General features: G+C 44.1%; 1 protein-coding gene across 3 annotated transcripts in view; it reads right to left on the minus strand.

The window, feature by feature from the left end:
* The window catches only part of MTUS2 (microtubule associated scaffold protein 2), a 308,937-nt gene that overhangs the window by 67,443 nt on the left and 217,854 nt on the right, over positions 1-23,640 (minus strand). For all 3 annotated transcript variants that reach the window (XM_083736063.1, XM_083736064.1, XM_083736062.1), the window contains one exon: positions 7,022-7,183. In XM_083736063.1, coding sequence (XP_083592189.1) covers positions 7,022-7,183 — 162 coding nt within the window. The remainder of the gene's footprint in view (positions 1-7,021; positions 7,184-23,640) is intronic.

Genomic DNA, 23,640 nt, shown 5'->3' on the forward strand with positions numbered 1-23,640 from the left:
AACAGTCCTCTTCTAGGAAAACCCAACACATGACATATTTCAAATGGAACTTTGCAGGGTTGCATTCCTCTCATTAGGATGCTTGAAGCTGTTCCTTTGCAAATGAATTTCCCACTTACACCTTGTTAAAATGATGCACTTTCCTCCGCTATGCATGCATTTCAAGTGCTATGGTGAAACCCTTCCTTTCAGATGTTTCCTATTTGAAGCTAAATGGCATGCAAGGCAGTTCACCCACTGCTATTCATTCCATACACCATGGGGAATAATGAGGGAAGAGAGATGTAATATTCTAGAGCATTGGCCCAGCTCAAACATACTTTTTCCTTTCTGGAGTCAATCTCTCAAAAGCCATTTCTGTTTATTTGTGGCAGCCACTGGTCGTAGTCACCGCAATTCTGCACTTTTAATATTTCTTTATTATTATTATTATCTGTAACAACTGGGACTTGCCAAAAAATATTGCAGTGTGGTGTATTCCTGTTCAGGGTTCCCAACAGCCACCCATGCCCTATTCAAGAATACTCCATTAGATCCTGTTTCCCCCTCAGCAGTCAGCATTCCATGACCTCTGAGGACGCTCAGTTTTCACTGACCTGTTAGGGGGGCTCCCTTTCTTCCCTTAATGTTTTATCCTCAAGTTTTCTTGTACTTCAGGAGACCTCCATTGTTCAGCCTGGACACTGAGATCCAGCTCTGAGGGCCTTCTGGTGGTTCCCTTACTGTGAGAAGTGAAGTTACAGGGAGCCAGACAGAGGACCTTCTCAGTAGCGATATCTGCCCTGTGGAACGGCCTCCCATCAGATGTCAAGGAAATAAAGCACTATACAATTTTAGAAGACATCTGAAGGAGCCCTGTACAGGTAAGTTTTAATGTCTGATGTTTTATTACATTTTTATATCTGTTGGAAGCTGCCCACAGTGGCTGGAGCAACCCAGCCAGATGGGTGGGGTTCAAACAATAACACTGTTGTTGTTTCCCTGAGTTTACTGGTACTTCCCTATTGATCATGTACAGTAGTGGACAGCGTGCTGGTCTGAAGATACGTGACTCTTGCTGCTTACTGGGATAAGGAAGGGTGAGGCAGCTGCCAGGTTGGTGCAGTGCAAATTCACTGGCTGAGCCAATCCAGTGCTCCTACCAGTGCATTTGCATGGTGCTACCCTCCCTGCCACCTTGCCCCCTCCCCCTACTGGAAAGCAGCAGTGACTCACCAGCCAGGAGGTCAGGTGAGCGCCTCTCCTTTACCACACCGTCCACTACTGTGTGTGGAGCTCAGCTTGTGAAGGTGGAAGAAAGTTGGCCAGTGTGGTGTAGTAGTTAAGAGCGGTGGACTTGTAATCTGGGGAACCGGGTTTGCTTCCCCGCTCCTCCACACGCAGCTGCTGGGTGACCTTGGGCCAGTCACACTTCTCTGAAGTCTCTCAGCCCCACTCACCTCACAGAGTGTTTGTTGTGGGGGAGGAAGGAAAAGGAGAATGTTAGCCGCTTTGAGACTCCTTCGGGTACTGATAAAGCGGGATATCAAATCCAAACTCCTCCTCTTCTTCCTCCTCCTCCTCCTCCTCTTCTTCTTCTTCTTCTTCTTCTTCTTCTTCTTCTTCTTCATGCTTGGTCCTCTTTTTAGATTATGTCTGTCTCCACCTTAAAATGGTGAATTACTATAGTCCAAGAGATGACATTTTGTGGGAATGTGATGTGGGGTCTGCCAGTCCACTCTTTCCTACCAGAGAATCACAGTGATGACAAGCTCCAGGAATCCTGCCCTCTCTGCTGGGCAGAAGAACTAATGGGGTGATGGGCATCTTGAGGCTCTCACCCATACTTGCTGCTTGTGCTGAGCTGAGATTGGCTTGGCTTCTTCCCACAGAGCTGATTGCCTAGCAGAGGTCACCACCAGCACTCTCATTGGCTGGCTCTCGTCTCCCTTCCTCACAGTGCTGGCTTCTGCTGCCTCTCCCTTGCCCTCTGTGGGTGCTGTCCCACCCAACAGCTGACTGGTGGTATGTGCACCGCATGAAGCACCTGATCGAGACATTAGAGGCTGGGTGCAAAACAGTCCCGGGCTTTAGCCCTGTTAGCTTGGGAGTCAATACACCCCTGGTTTTAAATCTGTGGATTTTACTCCTTGGTCCTCCATTTCAAATCAATGAGCTGCTGCAAAGCTTCTTTTCCTGTCTTCTGCTTTAACATGATTTGTGATTTTATAATGGTACAGTATTGATTCTGTCTCATTGTAATATTCTTTTAATCTTTGCATGCCACCCAGATATATCCATTTATAGGGTAGTCTTTAAAGTGCATAAATAAATACTATAAATAATAAACACCTCCTTCACACAATGAGGGTGGTCATGGTGTATACACATACGTAATGGACTGAGGCTCGTGATATGACAACATAAATGCATCCATTTCTCTCTACTTCAGCATTGGCTTCTTTAAATCAATAAAAAGTAGGATTCATTCATCTGGATATGCCCTCAGGTGTTGTGGGGGAGCGATCACAGCTCAGTGACAAGAAGAAGAAGAAGAGTTTGGATTTGATATCCCGCCTTTCACTCCCCTTCAGGAGTCTCAAAGTGGCTAACATTCTCCTTTCCCTTCCTCCCCCACAACAAACACTCTGTGAGGTGAGTGGGGCTGAGAGACTTCAGAGAAGTGTGACTGGCCCAAGGTCACCCAGCAGCTGCATGTGGAGGAACGGAGACGCGAACCCAGTTCACCAGATTACGAGTCTACAGCTCCTAACCACTACACCACACTGACTCTCTCCCTGGATTCTCCAGCTTAAAAAGGATCAGATAGCAAGGGAAAGAGCTCTGCCTGAGATCCTGGAGAGCTGCTGCCAGTCAGACCAGACAATATTGGCCAAGATGTACAAATAAATGGATCCTGCATGAATCAGCTTCCTTTGTTCTCCCTATTAATTTCTTTCCATCAGAAAACAATTTTAAAATAGTAATTAGAAGAAGCTATTCTACCTCATATTTAGACTGATTTGATCAATCTTTTCCTCTATGAAATGGGAGGAGAAAGATCTCAACCCGACCTCAGTGCTTTTCACGGCTCATATGCTCTCCCATGAAGCTGATGGATCAGAGCCCAGAGGCAGGAAGTCTCAGGTTAAACTGTTTGCACAATCTCAAGTTGGTATCTGGTTGGCAAAAACCTCTGCCAGAGACTCTGCCAGTCAGAGTAGGCCATACTGGGATAGATGGAGGCAGCTCAATGCATTCAACTCAGCCAACAACTTCCCATCATTACTTATAAGGACAGATAACCCCAAACAATTGTACAAAGATGTGCTGATTTGCTGAGCCTGAGCTAGGTGCATTCTAAGATGGTGGTGGTGTTCTGATGACTCTCCCCATGCTTTGAAATAATGCATGAAAGGGGTTGTGGCCCCAACCTCACCACTGACATCTGCAGCAACCATTCCTCTTTTCCATCTGTATGGTTGGCCAGGGTGTGAAGGGCTCTGCATATTTGCTGATGTATGCTCTTCCATATGAGGCAGGACTGGTTGGGCCAGGGTCCCCCCTCGTGTGGAAGAGAGATGAGGCTAGTCCATGTGCCCTCCTCATGTCTTTTTTTAACGTGTGGCAGGTATGTGAACCTCCTGCCATGCAGGCCTATGGTAGGGACGTCCGTTTCAGTTTCTCTTAGTTTCTCATTATTCCAGTCTGAAGTCCTCCACATCCCCACATCAGTTTGAGGTGTTCTTTAAAAAAAGTCTTCATAAAAATTCACCATCTTTTTAGTTAGCACAAATTAGTACAAATTTAGTACAAATTAGTCCCAATATACACATTTTTGCAAATTAAAATCTTCCCTAATATAATGCATTTTGTATGGTATTTTTCCTAATACATGATTTTGTATGCACACTTTATCCTAGCAGATCACTGGGCATTTTGCAACTGCATTACAAAATTCAGAGCAGTGAGAATTTTGAAGGATTGGTGTATTTCGGTTCAGTTGTTTTGGAAACTGCGAATTAGGTAGGTTCCCCTTTGAATGTGAACTGAATCAAATTTCTCCCCTATCTAACCCCAGTTTATAGTTTCATATTTTTCTAAAGCTATGTATTTTTTAGGTACCAAAATTGTGGAGCTGATTCCAGATCCTTATTTCCAGGCTTCACCTGCTTCTTACTGGGGGCTGCTTGATGTTTTGATTTCCACCAGAAGAATGTTGGCAAGTTTCTTACTAGCATTTATGGTTTTCAGAAAAATGAGACTGGCAGCCTCACTTAACACCTCCCCCAGAATGGGTATTTATCATTTTTTTTCTGTTGTCAGAAAAAACGGACTGTTGTCAGTGGCTGACAGCTGCAAGGGCAGCCAGCAGGGGCCGAAAGGAGGAAGGGGCAGATTATTCCTTAATGAGTTCTTGAAATATTTTGAAGTGAGGTCTTCTTTCTCCCCTGCCTTGCCTTGTTCCATTATTGCCCCCTGATGACTACTGGTGGAGATAAAGCTACAATGACAATGCATGTTTGCCCAAAGCCAAATCCCGGTATAACCAGCCATTTCTCTAATGCAATACATCATCTATCTAGAAGAATTCAAAACTTCCTCTCCTTTCAACAGCAGGCTTGATGTCACTGCTGGCTGCGCTCTTGGCTTTTTAACCTGTGCTTAGATAAGTGTCACAATTAAATATCAGACCTGACATGAAAACAAATAGCAGTGGTTAGACAACATTTGTTGTCTTGGACCAGAGAGCTCTGCTGTGAAAGAAACACTATGCTGTCTTCCTCCTTTCTCCAGCTCATCTTTAGCCTTTTTACCCCTTCTCTCTTAATTTAATAAAAAATAATGATTCCCAAACCACCTACTTGTGCTTTCTCACCTTAAGTAATGTGAAAAATTGACAGGAATAAGCGTGATAGAGCGTGTATAAGAGAGATAAAACAGCATCAGGCGAAGCTGGCTTATATTGAGGAGGACCACTGGTCCATTGGGATCAGTACTGTCTACATGGACTGGTAGCAGCTCTCCAGATTGTCAGGAAATGAAAATAAAGCTGCCAACATTGTAATGCAGCTGTAAAAATCTATGGCACGACTACATTTGGAATACTGTATATAGTTCTGGTCGCCTTGCCTCAAAAATTATATTAGATAGTTGAGAAAGGTTCAGAAAAGGGCAACCCAAATGATCAAGAGGTCGCCGTGTTTGGGACTTCTTAGTTTAGAAGAAGACAAGCAACTTTTTCTCCTTCTCTTATAGCACCACAACAGTGGTGGATGTTGGAAGATTCAAGGCAGACAAAGGAAAGAATTTCTTCATGCAGCACTTAGTGAAACTATGGAACTTGCTCCCATAGTGATGGCCACCAGCCTGTATGGCTTTAAAAGAGGCTTGGGCAACTTCATGGAGCAGAGAGCTATCCATGGCTTGCTATGATGGCTAAGCTCTGCCTCCTTCGTCAGAAGCAGCAACGCTTCTGAATGCCAATTGTTGGAAGCCGCAGTAGGAGAGAGTGCTCTTGTGCACAGATCCTGCTCGAGGGTTTCCCACAGGTATCTGGTTGGCCACTGTGAGAACAGGATGCTGGACTAGTTGGGCCACTGGCCTGATCCAGCAACGGGACCATTCCCAGTTCTACCAGGAGATGATGGGGATTGGACCTGGGACCATCAGCACACAGAGCAGATGCTCTACCACTGAGCTATGGGCAGTCCTCACAATGCTAATTACATTACTGTTAAATCGTCGTTCGGTCCCAGCTCCTGCCCACCTAGCAGTTCGAAAGCACTCTTAAGGGCAAGTAGATAAATAGGGACCGCTTTATAGCGGGAAGGTAAACGGCGTTTCCGTGTGCTGCGCTGGTGCTGGCTCGCCAGCTGCAGCTTCGTCACGCTGGCCACGTGACCCGGAAGTGTCTTCGGACGGCGCCGACTCACAGCCTCTAGAGAGAGATGAGCACGTAACCCCTGAGTCGGACAAGACTGGCCAGTACGGGCAGGGGTAACTTTACTTTAAAGATAAATGGCTGGTTTGCATTATCAAAAGGAATGGTGGATGCAAGCCATATATTAGCCCTATTTATATCTGAGCTAGTGTGATTAGAGTGTTGGACCAAGACCTGGGAGTAAAAGGTAAAGGTAAAGGGACCCCTGACCATTAGGTCCAGTCATGGCTGACTCTGGGGTTGTGGCGCTCATCTCGCTTTATTGGCAGAGGGAGCTGGCGTACAGCTTCCAGGTCATGTAGCCATTATGACTAAGCCGCTTCTGGCGAACCAGAGCAGTGCACGGAAACGCCATTTACCTTCCCGCCAGAGCGGTACCTATTTATCTACTTGTACTTTGACGTGCTTTCGAACTGCTAGGTTGGCAGGAGCAGGGACCAAGCAAGGGGAGCTCACCTCGTTGCGGGGATTCGAACCGCCAACCTTCTGATCGGCAAGTCCTAGGCTCTGTGGTTTAACCCACAGCGCCACCCGCATCCCTCAAGACCTGGGAGACCAGGGTTCAAATCCCTACTCAGCCGTGAAGTTCACCTTAGGCCAGTCACTCATTCTGAGCCTAACCACCTCACAAGGTTGTTGTGAATATAAAACAAGGAGGAGGAGAACTATGTACGTCACCTTGAGCTCCTTGGAGGAAAAGTGGGATATAAATGTATTAAATCAATAATAATAACCCCAAGGGAAAGCAAAATGCCAAATGGCCAGAAGGTAGACTGGTGTGAATGACAAGCAAAATGACCAATGACCAGAAGATAGACTGGTGCAAATGCTTCACAGGGAATTTTCAGGGAAATTAATACATCCAAAAAGGACCATGCATTCAGGAGGAAAGGATGCATTAAACAGTAGCAGCTGTTTACAAAATGAGAAAGGATTTGGTCACCACCCATAACTCAGAGCAGAGCCTGGTGCCCTGCAGGTGGAAGAATTCTAAGTGCCAGAAAATGAGGACCAAGACATAACACACATTTTAGGAACATGCACATATATGTATATGTACATTATACGGACTCCGATATGCATGCTTGAAAAGCTCACCAGCAGGTGTTGCGGCAGTCTTCGGCGCTGGAAGTAAACTCCTACGGGCAGCTGCTGCGTTGTTTGATGCCTGTGGTGGAGTCCTACTGGCCCCCTTGAGTGTTTCTTTAGAAGGCTCAGCTGCCTTAGGAATGGTTTGCTCCTCATTTCCAAAGTTTGAACCTGCGGGAAGCCAAAGCCACACTAATTAGAACTTCATAAAAAATAGATACAAATTGCTAGATCTGTATTTGCAGTTTCAAACCTTCACCAAAAATTTTTAAAAGTTTGCTGCTCCAAAATACTTGGGTAATTATGAAGTTAAATTGTACTTCCTTTGGAGTGGATGTACTGCATCGTTTTCAATCAACTCCGCGGGAAGGCTACATACATACCATACATTTAAAACATGCACACATGCACACATACACCAAGAATCCTGGAGACAGTAGTTTAAGGGTGCTGGGAATTATAGATCTGTGAGGCGCAAACTACATTTCCCAGGATTCTTGAGCGGTGTGTGTGTGCTTCAGATGCACTTCAAATGTATGGTGTGTATGCAGCTATGTACAAAGAGGAATGGGATGTGGGTGGTGCTGTGGGTTAAACTACAGAGCCTAGGGCTTGCCGATCAGAAGGTTGGCAGTTCGAATCCCTGCGACGGAGTGAGCTCCTGTTGCTCGGTCCCTGCTCCTGCCCACCTAGCAGTTTGAAAGCACATCAAAGTGCAAGTAGATAAAAAGGTACCGCTCTGGCGGGAAGGTAAACGGCATTTCCGTGCGCTGCTCTGGTTTGCCAAAAGCGGCTTAGTCATGCTGGCCACATGACCCGGAAGTGAGATGAGCACCGCAACCCCAGAGTCATCCGCAATTGGACCTAACGGTCAGGGGTCCCTTTACCTTTTACAAAGTGGAATGGTAAAAGGCTTATTTACTAAAGGCTTCATTTTTTTCTACTTGGTCTTCTGAGAACTAACATAGATGAGATGTGAACAGGTCTACTTTTTTTTAAAGCAGTCATTGGAGAAGGAGGAGATGCTCCAACTTTGATCAGAGCGGTAGTGCCAGGAAAGAAAGCACTTAACCTTACCACTGGTAAGGGGGCCTGAGAGCCCACTGCCCAAAGACATCAGCCAGCACAGTATCTGAGTTGGCATAACAATGGGCATTATATGTATTTATATGTCTTTCAATGAACTGAAATGAGCGAAAGATTATGAACTGTGGGGAGAGAGAGTGTGTGAACTTGACAGCTTTTTATTATTATTATTAGTTGCTATTTTGGTAATGTTGTTGTATAGATTATACATGCCCTATTGATTTGTTAATCACATAATATGACTTTTGCTGTAATTGAGATGTTTAGCTTTTTTTTAGTTGCTACTTTGTTACTAGTGTTTTATAGATTGCAATTGTTTTATTGGTGGTTTTCTAATTATTTTAAAAAAATATGCTGTATTTGTGATGCTTTATTATGTACAAAACACCTGGAAGGTACCAGGTTGAGGGAAGACTGCTGTAGTTTCATTGAGAGTGTGCAAGCATTCCTGCATCCTCATCTTGCCTAGGGAAGGGCCTCTTTCAGTAGAATAGTAGCTGTGCTTTTGATTGAAAAGCAAACTGGCTTATGTTTGCTGCAAGAAAGGGAAACATATCCATTTCTCTGCCTGTGATTTCAGTTTCCTACTATATTACTAGGAAACAAGTGCAAACTGCCATTCTCTCAGAATGGAACCTTGCATTATGTGTTTTTTTTTATTATCGTTTTCCAGTACAATCTCTTTCAATCAGCACATTCATATTGATCTCATTCTCATATCTAATCACAAATTATCAGGCTTTGCAACCCCTGTATATTCTCTTCAGCTGTTTCCCACCCCAGAAAATAATCCCTGCTGTGCTCTTCGAATATGCATGGAAATCAGTGCTTTTAAAACATTTTCTAAAAAAGGCCAGCGCTGGGAGTAAATGGGATGCTTAAGTAGACTGAGAGATTACAGTGTTTTGTGGCTTCAGTGCTCGCAACAGAATGAGGGGGGAGAGGTATAAGGCAAGTAATATACTGTACAGAATTCCACAGAAAAACTACTGTATTGTGCTTACTCTCATCATATTTAAAAGAACACAATGCAGTGCTATTTATATGCCTGTGCCTTTTAGAGAAGCAGTCACCCTATCCATACATGTGGATTTGGTTGCAGGAAAACATTGCCTCGGTTTGGCGCTGCAAACTTTAAATTTTATTATAAATATATATCCATTTTAGAGCAAGAAAGAAAACACATTTCCAGCCGAGGCAGGTGTGTGAGAGACGTGTGTGTCTTGGCTATAACTACACACACCATCATAAAGTTTGCTGTTTACGTGTGTGGGTCCCAGCTGAAAGCAGCACATCCGAAGCCGGAATGGATTCCTACAAACATATTGGGCCTTTTCTCAAATAATAAAGCAACATTAAAAATTCAAAAGAAAAGCAACCTGCTGTAGTCAAAAGAGAACAGGAAAACCACAGGCCGATGAGCAGGAATGATTATTATTCTATGTAAGCAAAGATGTTTTGTTGCAGAATTGCAAAGAACAGATCACAATTAGCAAACAGTAATTAAGACATGCAGTCTCAAGTCACCTCTTAGATTCTATGGCAGGCCTCTATGTAATATGCATGCCACATTCCGCAACCCAGCCTGACACAAAACACCAGTCAAGTACTGCAGCATATAGGATGTGAGATTAATGCACTTTTACACACCACATGTGTACTAGAGAGCTAGGTAAGCGGCATTACTGCCAGCAAAGATTGGATGTATTAATTCTATATAACCTGACTGGGCACATGTACCAACAATGTGCTATCTTTAAAACATTTTCTCGTGTTCTAATTTAGATTTGTTCCCAGAGGTGCTCCACTAATTCTTCTCCAAAATCTCCCCTCCCCCCTCATTTTACTCTGAATGAAGTTAGCATAGTCTATGTATTGTCTTATGCAAATTTGTGCCCACTTCTGCTAATGTGACAAAAGTGTCATAGGATACTACATTTATTTATTTGTTTATTTAGAAGTGCTTTTAATTGATCTTGCTTCAACGCACTTCTTTCTTAAGTTACATTTTACTGCTGCAAACAGGCTTAGAATTTATATGAAGGGTGGTATAAATACATTGTTAACAAAATAAGTAAATAAATCTCATTTCAAATGAACTATCCACATAATCTTAATGCTATTTATTATTCATGGTGTTGTGATTACTAAGCTCATTTGGACAGCTTGCCTATGGAATCTCTCTCCCCCTCTCTGGCCAATTTAGCTTAAAATTCAAATTAGGGAAGAAGTTGCCTTCAAGAAGAAAATGTTTTATTATTATTTGCCCAGTAGAATATGTGAAATGTCTTTTTTATTGAAAATTCATGTGCTTATCTGTTATTCTCTTATGTGAAATTTATTATACAGAGAACACTTCAATTTACAAATCTGGCTGGCTTCCAGCGTGGAAGTCATTCTTCTGTTTGAAGTATGAGGTGTCAGGGGAAGTTACATAATCTCTTCTGAGAAGGCTCTTTCATTACCAACGCGGGGGGGGGGGGGGAATGCCTTTAAAGTTATTTAGTATGAAATGCAGCTTTGAATAAATACTGTTAGCATTTGAAATACAGCAGATGTAGTGACTAATTGTAGCATTATCGTAGGAAGGCGGAAAGGCAGCCCCAAATACGACCTCTTTCTGCACCAAACAATATTGTACTAGGAAATGCCCACTATATGCAAACTGATCTTCTTAGTGCATACGTTTTGGTTCTGCAGACAGACAACATGAGTCAAGGAGAATACCCTCAGAAGAGAGGAAACTTTAAAAACAATTCCGTATCTGACAAAGAAGGTTTTTGAAATTGTGGGCTAAGAACATAAAGAACAAAGGAAGAGCCTGCTGAATCAGGCCAATGGCCCATCTCAGTCCAGCATCCTGTTCTCAGCAGTGTCCAACCCGATGCCTGTGGGAAACCTGAAACAAGGGTCTGAGCACAAAGGACTCTCCCTTCCTGTGTTCCCAGCTGCTGGCATTTCAGAAGCAACGCCTTTGACTATGGAAGCTGAGTGAAGCCACTGAGGCTAGTAGACTTAAATAGCTCTCTCCTCTATGAAGCCATCTAATCCTCTTTTAAAGCCATCTAGGCTGGTGGCCCTTACTGCCTCCAGTGGGAGTGAGTTCCAGCATCTAACTATGTACTGTGAAGATTTACTTTCCTTGGATATCCAAACTGTATTGTCATGAAAGGGAGAAAATGCACAAAGAAAAGTTTTTCCTCCATGCCATTCTATAATATTGTGTCATGTCACCTCTTAGTTGTCTTTTCCCTAAATGAAAAGGTCCCAGGTGCTGCAACCTTTCCTCAGTGAGGAGAATGCAGAACTGAATATAGCGGTTAAATTGTTTGTACATTTGTTTTATTCGGTATTACATATACACGTCATGTTTCCTCCAATAATGTGTGGCTTACATGGTTCTTCCTCTCCCCATTTCCTCCTAACAACAACAATCCTCTGAGGTAGGTAAGGCTGAGAGACAGTGATTGGCCCAAAGTCACCGAGTGAACTTCATGGCTGGAATTTAAACTCTGGTATCCCAAGATTGCTCAATCGGTAGAGCACAAGAGTCTTAATCTCAGAGTCATGGGTTTGAGCCCCACATTAGATTCTTACATTGCAGGGGGTTAGACTGGATGACCCTCAGGGCCTGTCCCAACTCTACATTTCTATGGTTCTCTATAACTTTCAACACAATCTGAATTAGGAGCTAGTCTAACAACTATACCATGCAGGCTCATCATAATCCTAGTCTCCCAAATTTTGTCCTGCTTAAAATCAAACTGGCAAAATTTGTTTGAGGGTGAAACCTATGTTGTAGACAGTAGCTACTCAGTCAGGAAACATTGCCATCAGTTCCATAAATGACTTTTCCAAGGACCACAACAATACAAAATGAAATGGGGGCTGGCAGGGGGTGAGTGGGCAGATAGGGTGTCACAATAACAGTGAATTAAGTTTCTGTTGCTCAGAATAATAACATGATACAGCTTAAAACTAAAAGACACAAATCCTATGCCAATACTGTAAGGGGAAATATTTCATGCAAAACACCATTGTTTACATTTCCCTGTTGGAGGGAAAAAATGAACACAGCCTGCAGCATAGTATTAAATATGTATCCCATAATTCCTGGCAATATGGTTTGCAATACATGCTGCTTGAAACAGCCTCTAACCTCCCGAGAAGTAGCTGTAACACCAACAGACCGAAGGTCAGGTGAATGGACGCACCATACTAAATGCAAGTTTAGTCTACTTGCAAAAGTTGATTCCCATCACTGAAATGAATGGGCTGGAATGCTTGCAAGGGTTCCATGTGTGTGGTGGAGTGCAGAGAGGTTTTTAGATTGGGACAATAGTATTCATTTTTGGACAATCAGCCTTTAAGGTTACTAGACTGTGCCTTTGTAATCAACACTCAATATTTAGCCTTTGAGTTTATCAGCCAGCAATCAAGAAGCTTCATCATGTCATGTGGCTATCTTGAATTTAGAGATATAACAGAAGAGGATCAGGGACAGAAAAGAGTTTGCAAAAAGAGTAGTAAGAAATGGTACCAGCCCAATCTATCTTTTTCTGGAAACACAGACCCAGAGAGGGAGATAAAGCCGACTGATCATTTTATTCCGCAGGCAGCTAATATCAGTGACTGATTTCTTCAAGTCAGAGTTCACACTTTATGATTATTGCAAACGGATGTACATTTTCAAGCAAACACCTGCGCAGCATCCTGGAAGTCTGATAAGCATACAGATGAGGCCTCTGAAGAATTTCTCAGAAGAGTGCAATGTTTTCAAGATTATTTCATGATTTTATAAAATTAAGTCCACTGTAAGAGGGACGCAGGAATAAAATACGTAAAATACCTACATCAAAATTGCTATTATTTTAAAGCAAGAGTATGCAACAAATTGTATCAAATTTAAGCAAAAGGTTCTTGTATTTTTGTATTCAGACAAGCTAGCTTAAACCCACCACCTCTTAATAAAATGAGCCAGTGTTTATTATTAACAGTAAGACAATGACATTAATCTTAGTGCATACAACAGATGTTTTCTTACTACTGGGGGAGAATATATTTTCATATTCATCTTTTATATTTCTACCCTATTTCTAAGTATTCTACTTTGAGGATATTCAAGACAATGTACTTTTCCAAAAAGCAACTTAAGCCCATCATTTTAATGGATTCCAGGTTGCAGGAGTAGAGGTAAAACCAGCAAATAGGGCATACACACCATACAGTCAGTCACCCCTCCCTTATGAAAATCCACCCCCATATAAAAATGTTGGGGAATTGTTTATCCTGATATCAACAGTACAGTACTTTCAGCAGCTTGGATAGTGGAAAGAAGGCAAGAAAGTGCTGTCAGAGTGAGACCTATAGATTCTCAGCTACACCAGTGTCAAGAGCAGGAGTCAGCGAACATCAGCAATAAAACACCTGGAGTCAGTTAACTCTTTATTCAAGAAATGAAAACAGCTTAGGCCTAGTGGTCACAGCAACTCTCCCCAATAGGTCTTGCCATAATGAGGCAGTTGCGCGGACGGAGTCCCACCACTCCCTGAGGTTCCTTTCCCAGTAGCCTACGGCTCCGTCGTCTTGTCTCTCATTGCTCCGCTCTCTACATACCTCTTCTGGTTCTGAGAGCCCAAGAGGGAGGGGAGCTAGTCACAGCAGGAAGGGGAGATTCCCTGGCTTCTTCAGCAGCCTGCTTCATCTCTGTCTCCTGCATCCTTCTCCTCTCCTACCTCTAAGTCTGGTCTGCTCTCTGCCACAGACTCTTTCTGCTCACTAAACCCTGTTGCCTCTTCAGCTTCCGATGCCTCCTCCTCCTCCTCCTCCCCCCAGTCTTCTCCCTCTTCTCCCTCTGACCACTCATTGTTGTCCCACCACAAAACCCTAGGGGGGGGCTCCCCAGCTGATGTCTCCCATCACCCCTCTGCATCCAGCCAGTTTGTGACAACTAGGGGCAACATAGCAAGTCTTGTATTAACATTCCCCAAAAAACGATGGCTCTCAGAGCAGGAGTTAAATTGCAGCCCACCCTGGTATAGCGCAAGGAGCAAAGCAGGTGCACTGAAATGCCGCATCCCACCCCCTAAAAAAGAGCCAGTTCTGAAACTCTCCAAGTAACCCAGTTTCAAAAGTGTATGGGAGCAATCAAAGCACAGAAACTGCTTTGGCTGTCATTTTGACATTCCTGGACGGGACCCAAATTCCTGCATATGTCGGTTCTCCAACACGCTATACATCAGCAGCCATCTGCTTTGTATGGCAAGGTGCCTACTTTGATGGTGCAATCCTGGTTTTAATAGGAGAGATGTGCCCATGAAAAGATATAATAGACACCACATCTTCTCCTTAAGGAGCTCCTCCCCAACCAGAGCCCACACGCTTATCGCAAGGAAAGCCATTTGTTGAAATTGTATATCCCCAACAAATACCCGTTCCTGCTGTTGCCTTTAAAGAACATCATTAAAGAATCATGCTTCCCCTAAAGGCATGTAGAGGCACAGCTCAGATTTGAGGGGATGCTGCATGTTCAGCGCTTCCAATCCCTATTGTGCAGCGCCCTGAGAGAAAGCCTCAGCTCAGGCTAATGCTCTGCTGGCCTACAGAACTAACAAAGGCCACTGTGGAAACAGTGTGGGCCACACAGTCTGCATGGCTACTGCCCAGCTTTGAATAAAGATAGCAAATGGTAGCTGCTTTTTCCAGGGATGCTCCACATCTCTTTCTGTTACTGCATACACACCATACAGGTGGCGCTGTGGTCTAAACCACCAAGCCTCTTGGGCTTGCCGATCACAAGGTCAGCAGTTCGAATCCGTGTGATGGGGTGAGCTCCTATTGCTCTGTCCCAGCTCCTGCCAACCTAGCAGTTCGAAAGCATACCAGCACGAGTAGATAAATAGGTACCACTGCGGTGAGAAGGTAAATAGCGTTCCCGTGCATTCTGGCTTCTGTCCCGGTGTCCTGTTGCATCAGAAGTGGTTTAGTCATGCTGGCCACAAGACCCAGAAAGCTGTCTGTGGACAAACGCTGGCTCCCTCAGCCTGAAAGCAGATTTGATCGCTGCACCCCTTGGTCGAATTCGACTGGACTTAACTGTCCAGGGGTCCTTTATCTTTACCTTTTCAGATGACACAACCTTGATGGCAGAAAGTGAGGAGGAATTAAAGGACCTTTTAATGAGGGTGAAAGAGGAGAGCGCAAAATATGGTCTGAAGCTCAACATCAAAAAAAACGAAGATCATGGCCACTGGTCCCTCCTGGCAAATAGAAGGGGAAGAAATGGAGGCAGTGAGAGATTTTACTTTCTTGGGCTCCATGATCACTGCAGATGGTGACAGCAGTCATGAAATTAAAAGATGCCTGCTTCTTGGGAGAAAAGTGATGAAAAACCTAGGCAGCATCGTAAAAAGCAGAGACATCACCTTGCCAACAAAGGTCCATATAGTTAAAGCTATGGTTTTCCCAGTAGTGATGTATGGAAGTGAGAGCTGGACCGTAAAGAAGGCTGATCGCTGAAGAATTGATGCTTTTGAATTCTGGTGCTGGAGGAGACTATTGAGAGTCCCATGGACTGCAAGAAAATCAAACCTATCCATTCTTACGGAAATCAGCCCTGAGTGCTCACTGGAAGGACAGATCCTGAAGCTGAGGCTCCCATACTTTGGCCACGTCATGAGAAGAGAAGACTCCCTGGGAAAGACCCTGATGTTGGGAAAGATGGAGGGCACAAGGAGAAGGGGACGACAGAGGACGAGATGGTTGGACAGTGTTCTCGAAGCTACCAGCATGAGTTTGATCAAACTGCAGGAGGCAGTGGAAGACAGGAGTGCCTGGTGTGCTCTGGTCCATGGGGTCACGAAGAGTCGGACACGACTAAACGACTAAACAACAACACCACCACCAGCGGCAGGAAACTTCATGGGTCCAATTGGACAGCATTTCATTCATTCATTCATTCGGTCAGTCCATTAGTCCACTGCACCATGCCACACCCATCTGCCCTACTCCTGATGCCATTTATGAGTCCAGGTGTGGGGCAGGTAATGATGCGTAAAGTAGGGTACCAACAAACAGCTGATGAGAGCTGCCTGCAACCCCTTGTGCTTTTGCCCATGTGATTTGATTTCAAATTGCCCAGGCAAAGGGAAATACTTCACCTGATATAATGGTGACCTCTGGTGATTTACAGGGTGCGTGGTCACAACCACCTGTCAAAATGACTCATGGGGGGTTGGTGGAGAGGAAGACCCATCCCACACTGGCTGCAAAAGTTTCCCCACCCCAGTCTACACCCTCCAACAGTGGCTTTCCAGTGGCTCAGATGGAGTTCTTTTCTAGCTCTATTTGGAGACACCAAAGATTGAACCTGGGTCCTTCTTCACAAAAGCCTGTTGCTGAGCTACAACCCTTCATATCTATAGGGCCAGGGGTGAGGAACCTCTGACCTATGGGCTACTCTTGACCCACCAGGGTGTGAGTTTGATCTGCAAGGTCCCAAAGACAGACCTACCTGTCAATCAGCGGATACCAATCTGATGGGCAGGTGATGTCAGTTGATGGGTGCTATGTGTTCATTCTGCATTGGCTGTGTGCAACACATCACCTGGAAGGAACTAACACATGGCCAAAGCAGCAGGATTTCAACTCCTGCTCTTCAACTGATGGGGTGGTAGTGGTTTGATCCAGCTCACATCTTTGCAGGGAGCAGAATTGATGCATCCCCTGATCAGCAGAGATAATCCTGCTTGGTGCTGCTTCACCAGCATGTTTCCCTGCAGAGAATGCACTGGTGAAGCAGGTCCCCAAAGAGAGCAGGACTGAAAGTCTCTGCTCATCAGCTCATCAGCGGAGTCTTCAGTCCTGCTGGGTGATGCTTTGCCCTGTGGGGAATGTGGAGAGGAGATACAGATCCCCACCTGTAGGATGTCTTTACAGATCTGCTCCACTCTGTCAATAAAACCTGCGAATATTAATGCAATTTATCTAGCCAGAACAAAACAGAGCAGCTATAGTGCTGCTGGAATTTCTGTGGCATGAGTGGATCAGATAGACAGATGGTGAGCTGGCTATCATTTAGGCTTTAGATGAACGAGAGCCAAGCTGGGATGCTTTAGCTGCTTGGTTAGGCTGATTTTAAATTCCCTTCTGGCTAATGTAGCAATCAAGCATCTAATGTTTGGGATGCACTGCAAGCCCACTGCTCAACCTCCTCCACCTCTGCAGGCTAAATTTGACTGGTGGATGGTTCCACTGTCAAAGTTGAGGAGTCCCCACACTTGATTTAAGGTGGGCGAGAGACCTACCTTTATCATGAAATAAAGATGGAGGGCACAAGGAGAAGGGGACGAAAGAGGATGAGATGGTTGGACAGTGTTCTTGAAGCTGCCAGCATGAGTTTGACCAAACTGCGGGAGGCAGTAGAAGACAGGAGTGCCTGGCGTGCTCTGGTTCATCGGTCACAAAGAGTCAGACACGACTAAACAACAACAACTTTTCTAGAATCTGCATTCAAGATTCAGGGGAGCTGCAATATGTTACAATGCAAGCTTTAGAACTTCAGATTCCATGCATTTTGTGGGGGAATAATTTCATTTCATTTCATTCATTCAAAACATAGGGGCCTCAATCCAACACGGAGCTGCCATGTGTTATAAGCCCATTAAAAATAATGGCTTTATTCATGCCTAACTGTGCTGGACTGTGGCCCCTGGATTCATTGCTTTCATGATAATATTAATATTAAAATGTAGATTAGGAATTAATAAATCAGTCCAGTTATTAGCTCAATCTAATGGTAGTTAAGGGTGCTTGCGGCGGCTGAGATTTTAGGAGGTTTTTTGCTGGGTTGTTTTAGCATTTATTAGTTAAAAAGCAATTCAGTTTCTCCAGTAAGTAATTTAGTTTCTTAATCTATCGCCTTTGGAAAACAAGGTACTAACATTATGAAGAGGCGCCTGTATAATTACATGGCTCCTTACTCAAGCTATTTTTCTTAATTAGGACATTGGCTGATAAATGCATTTGCCCATTTATCGCATGTAAAAATTGTGGTATGGTATTAAGTAGAAATATCCTATTAATTTCAGCTCTATAAAAATTTCAGTAGTTAAGTCCTTGAGAAGACTATTGACTGTCTAGCACTTAAGACCTTGAGGAGATTATCAATGAAAAACGTATTAATATATTAAGCACACTGGCCTATTCAAGCAGCAAAGTTTCTGATTTTGTGCAATCTCACAGTCGCCTTTCACAACAATGCAAGAAATTGTGGGTGCGATCAAGTGTGGTGGAATAGAAAGCATAAAGAACTGTTAAAGAAGTACAAATTGTTCTATTTTTAACCTTTAAAAAGGCCCTTTCCTTTTATATCAAGAGCTGTGTTTAATCAACTATGCCAAACCCAGGAACTGAGAAAGGAGAAAACAGAATTTTGCCTGCTACAAAACACAGAAGTGATGCCCCAGTCCTCAGATACTGTTTGTATGAAGGCTCTGGTGTAGATAAAGTTTCTTAATTGAGCATATCTGCATTAATAGATATGATCATCCTATTATAAACCATAGTCTGAGGCCCCAATATAGGCCTCTGGAAACATTTGAGCTGGTAGTACAGTGGTACCTCGGGTTAAGTACTTAATTCGTTCTGGAGGTCCGTTCTTAACCTGAAACTGTTCTTAACCTGAAGCACCACTTTAGCTAATGGGGCCTCCTGCTGCCGCCGCGCCGCCAGAACACGATTTCTGTTCTCATCCTGAAGCAAAGTTCTTAACCCGAGGTAATATTTCTGGGTTAGCAGAGTCTGTAACCTGAAGAGTATGTAACCTGAAGCGTATGTAACCCGAGGTACCACTGTATTGTTAAAGATAACAGGGCAAATATATAAAAAAAGGCAAACACTTTTATTCATTTTATGTGCATTGTGCCATTCCTCCAAGGAGCTCCCATATTATGAAAAGGTTGCTGGCAAATGAGCAGCATAGGACTGAGGAGTTGGAAGTGACCATGAGGATCATCTAATCCAAGCCAATGCAGGAATATGCAGCCATCCCATATGGAGATCGAAGCTGCGACCTTGGCATTATTGACACCATGCTCTAACCAACTGATTGAACGGGGATTCAAACTCAGGCCACATTCAAACCATACATTTAAAGCACTATGGTTGCACTTTAAATGCTCATGTACCAAAGATTTGATGCTATGGGTCCCATTTTCCTCCTCACCACAGCTTTTTCCTCACTCTCACTGCTCCTGCTAGTGCAGTAACAAGCACACCCATGTCAGCCAGTCTGATTCAGAAGTTTTCCTGCAAAAATGGCATTTTTCTCCTGCATGTTCTCCTAACAAGCCCAAGGCACAGCAAAGGGAGTCATATGGTTTCATAACCACAACGACCTTGTGAGGTAGATCAGGGCTAGAGCTTCACATCTGAGTGGCGATTCGAACCCAGGTCTCCCCTCTCCGTGTCAGACGTTCTGGTTGACACTGGCTCCTGCATGATTCACTCTCACGCTATTGTTCCACTAATCCTTAGAACAGGAGAGTCTGATGGAAAGTCAATTTGGTGTCTGCCTACTCTGATTTTTCCAAAACCGAGAAACTCAATCCTATCAATCATATGAAGTGCTGAGAAGTCTTTGCAGTTATTTGACAGCCATGTCTTAAATTGCTAAGGAAATATACAAATGATAATAATAAGAAGCAGTCTAGATAAGAAGAGATCTTTACCCCACTCTTGATGTTGTGCACAGTCTCAGGTTAGAGTACCTCCACCTCCACTGCTATTGCTTGAGGTATAGTATTACAGTAGTAATTAATTAATGAAATCCACCTTTATCTTGAAACAGCTTTCATTTCTTAAACAGTTTGTGGCAACTACTGCTGTCTGCCTGGAGGGGAGAAGATGTGCAATGCAATGAGTAATTCATGAATTTAGATAGGAAAGGAATAAATTGTTTTGTAAAATATTCATCAAATGCTACTAGGTAACTGTTTGCCAGGTTGTGTGTGTGTGTGTGCGCGCGCTTGTGCTTCTTTTATGGAGGCTGTGCCTTTTTATACATTTTACAGACTTGCAGAAAAGCCACCCCATAAACCTGGAAGTACACCCTCCTTTTCAGAGCATTTGACACATATTGGTTGTGTACACATCATGTCCATTTAAAGCACATAGCTCCCTCCTCATCCTGGGAACTGCAGTTTGCCCTCACAGAGCTACAATTTCCAGCACCTTTAAACTACAGTTCCCAGGATATTCGTTGGGGGAGGTTGTGTTCTTTAAATGTGGTATTCCATATGTTATTGGACTCCAGCTTCTATCCTCCCTGACCATGGGCCACGCTGGCTGGGACTGATGCGGGTTGGAACACAACATATGGAGGGCCACAGGTGTCTCGGCCCTGGCTTATGACAACCTTATATGGATGGGGGTCGAGAAAATAACAGCATATTTAAGATAACTTAGTGAATTCATGACTGAATTCATGGCAGAGGTGAGATCTGAACTGGTTCCCAACTTTTAACCACATTGCATCTCCACTATACTCCCTCCATGCTCCAAAGCTCCAAGAAACTGCTAATGCAGATATTTTCAACCTTTTCAGGACCCACTTTTAAGCCAAACATGCATTTGGGGAGGCCTTTATATTAGGATCAGCTGGATAACTTGTTTGGTTACAGCATGGTGCTGATAATGCTAATGTTGCAGGTTTGAACCCCATATGGGAAAGCTGCATATTTCTGCATTGCAGGGGGTAGGCTAGATGATTTTCAGGGTACCTTCTAACTCTACAATTCCATGATTTGCAGGGTGGTGATACTCCAGTTGCAACCCACCTTGGATCAGGCTGTGACAGTGGGTCACGACCCACCAGTTGAAGGCCGGTGCTCTAATGCACGCACGGAACTCTTGCACAATGTTGCTTTACATTGTCTCCCGTGAACCCTCTGTTCAATATATCATCTATCTATCTATCATCTATCTATCTATCTATCTATCTATCTATCTATCTATCATCTTTGCTTATTATTTATGGAGGTTTCTACCCTGCCCTTCAAATTCCCAGTCCAGCTTACAAAAACATCAGGAACACAACAAAAATAATGTAATACTCCAAACCAATATAGTAAAGGCAACAAAGCAAAAGAGAGAAGAGTAAAAACAATCAGCATGGACAAAACAGATTTGATTAAAAGGCTTGGGAAAGCAAGAAGGTCTTTGCTTGGTGCAGAACTCCAAGGCCCTCCTGCTGGAAGAAAGGCTCCCAGACATGGAATTAAGCCTCGGTTCAGCAGAATTCACTCACCTATTTAGATGTCCCTTTCAGCGCTTTTCATTCAAGTTTGGTATTTTTGACAAACTAAGGGCTCGTCTACAGTTCCGCTTGTCTTGTGCTTAGAATGCATGGGTCTGGGCCCACCACTTTCCCCCAGAAAACCCACTGCTTAGCAAGCACTAGATCAGAACAAATGACAATCCATGGAAAACCCAGCCGCTGTTTGTTCCGATTCAGCGCTAAACCGAGGACTTCCCCAGGGAGAAGTGGCAGGGCAAATGGGGGTGTAGATGAGCCCTGAGGCACAAGCTGGGCAAGACACTATTCATACATAAACACACATGTATGCACACCCACGGGACCCAATCTGGACGGGTGGGTAATAGGGTTGCATCCCGATTCCCAGATGTGTCTGGAAAAACCCGGACATGTGGCAGCCCTAGTGGGTAAAGACAGCTTTGGTCCTTTGCACTCTGCTGGGGTCTCAGTCTGGATCACACACACCCTTCCTCCGCTCTTTGCATTGGAAAGCTTCCATTTGTGCCAATGGAAGATTTTCTTCTAAAGCAAATGGCACAGGATCAGGATCAGGTCTATGGAGGGGAAGGGAGGGTTTAAACTTTTTAAACCTCCTGCCAAGGTCCTAATCCCTATCATACCACCACCAGCATGCCCACTATTATTATTATTTTTAAAATGCTTGTTGAATGCATATCTCATTTATGTTCAGACGTTGAGGCTGGACACACTTACTCTGCCTTGTGAAGGCAAAGTTCCTAATCACAAAGAGGATTTTAAGTTCATTCACCCAAACACACAGAGATTCCCCCTTCAGATACTTCCTCCCACCGTGGGAAGCTCTGAAGATGAATGCAGCGACCCTGAGGACCAGGGCTCTTTTTCTAGAAAAAGAAGTGCTGCAACTCACCATGAACACCTCCCTCATTCTTCTCTTAGAGTGGCAATGGTGCCCACCTGAGAGGTGCCAGGATTGAGTTCTGGGCATGCTCTAGCTGAAAAAAAAGCCCTGCTGAAGACCCCAACGCTCCCTGCTTTAAACCCATATACATTTGCTCCTGATCTCTGAAGAGGGCTCCAGCTTGATACTAAAATGATAAGAAGAAACAGTGAGAATTCTTATCCTGAGACTGAGGAATCCTTTCACCATACAGTGTAATTTGGCCATGAATTGTATTCAAGTGCAGCAATTTAGTATTCTTCTTTGAAGCTCCAACAAACACCTACAGATTATATCTTTGTTTTGCCTACTCCAGCTATCAGGCTGTCTCTTAAGCCACCTTCAGCTCTCCCTTTCTCGCTTGCATTTATTCCAGGATGCCTCGCTTTATATCTACATACAGTAGGCATATTACTTTCTTAGTCTCTTGCCAAGCAACTGATGAAGTAGAGTGTAGCTCAGAGGTGGGGAAACTGTGGCCATTTAGATGTTGTTGGACTGCATCCTCCATCATCCCCAGCCAGCATAGCCAAGGGTCAGCGATGATGGGAACTGTATTCCAACAACATCAGGGGGCAATCACAGGTTCCCCACCCCCAGGCAGTGAGAAGGCATGCCACAATAAACCCACTTTGCAACAGCAATTATGCAGACATGACAACTGCTAGCCAAATACTTTCGCATTTTCAGCAAATCTTTTTGTATCCTAGGGAATGCAGGAATAGCAAGATAAAGATTTGGCTGCTGCAGCAGCTTCTGCTACATCTGGAAAAGTTTCCAATTTTAGCAAAAAGCAATTGGGGTTTCATCAAGAATGTTTCAAGGCGCTCTAGTTCCTGAGTCCCAGGAAGGCTCAGCCAGATGTCCACAGTATTTACTTTTCCAGCTGTTCTTTTCTGTATTGCTTTCAGTTAGCGTGTGAGCAATTTATCCTCTTCTTAACTACTGTGTGAAACTGTTACCATAAATGCTTCATGACTTTAAAAAAGAAAACACTGACAGAGTGGTTTGTTGCAGTTACCCTCACATAAAGTTCTGCAGGGGCTCTGCCGGATAAGTCCAGGAGAGTCCAGGAGAACTCTTTGTTTTCAGAGGAAGCTCCCCGTCTCATTTCCCCATTTATATTTACAGAACTTTCCCAAACACTGAAATGCATCAGGCAAATGTAGTCTCTGTGTGGTTGATACACTGGAGCCAAGTGGTGGCTGCTTTTCCTCGGGGCTGATAGGGCAGAAGGCAGGGAGCCCAACACTAGGTGGCGCCAGAGGCAGAATTGTTTTCTCCATCTTCCTTTCTGCTGAGTTCTAC

The sequence above is a fragment of the Podarcis gaigeae genome, assembly GCF_964106915.1.
Source record: "Podarcis gaigeae genome assembly, chromosome: 4".
Lineage (NCBI taxonomy): Eukaryota > Metazoa > Chordata > Lepidosauria > Squamata > Lacertidae > Podarcis > Podarcis gaigeae.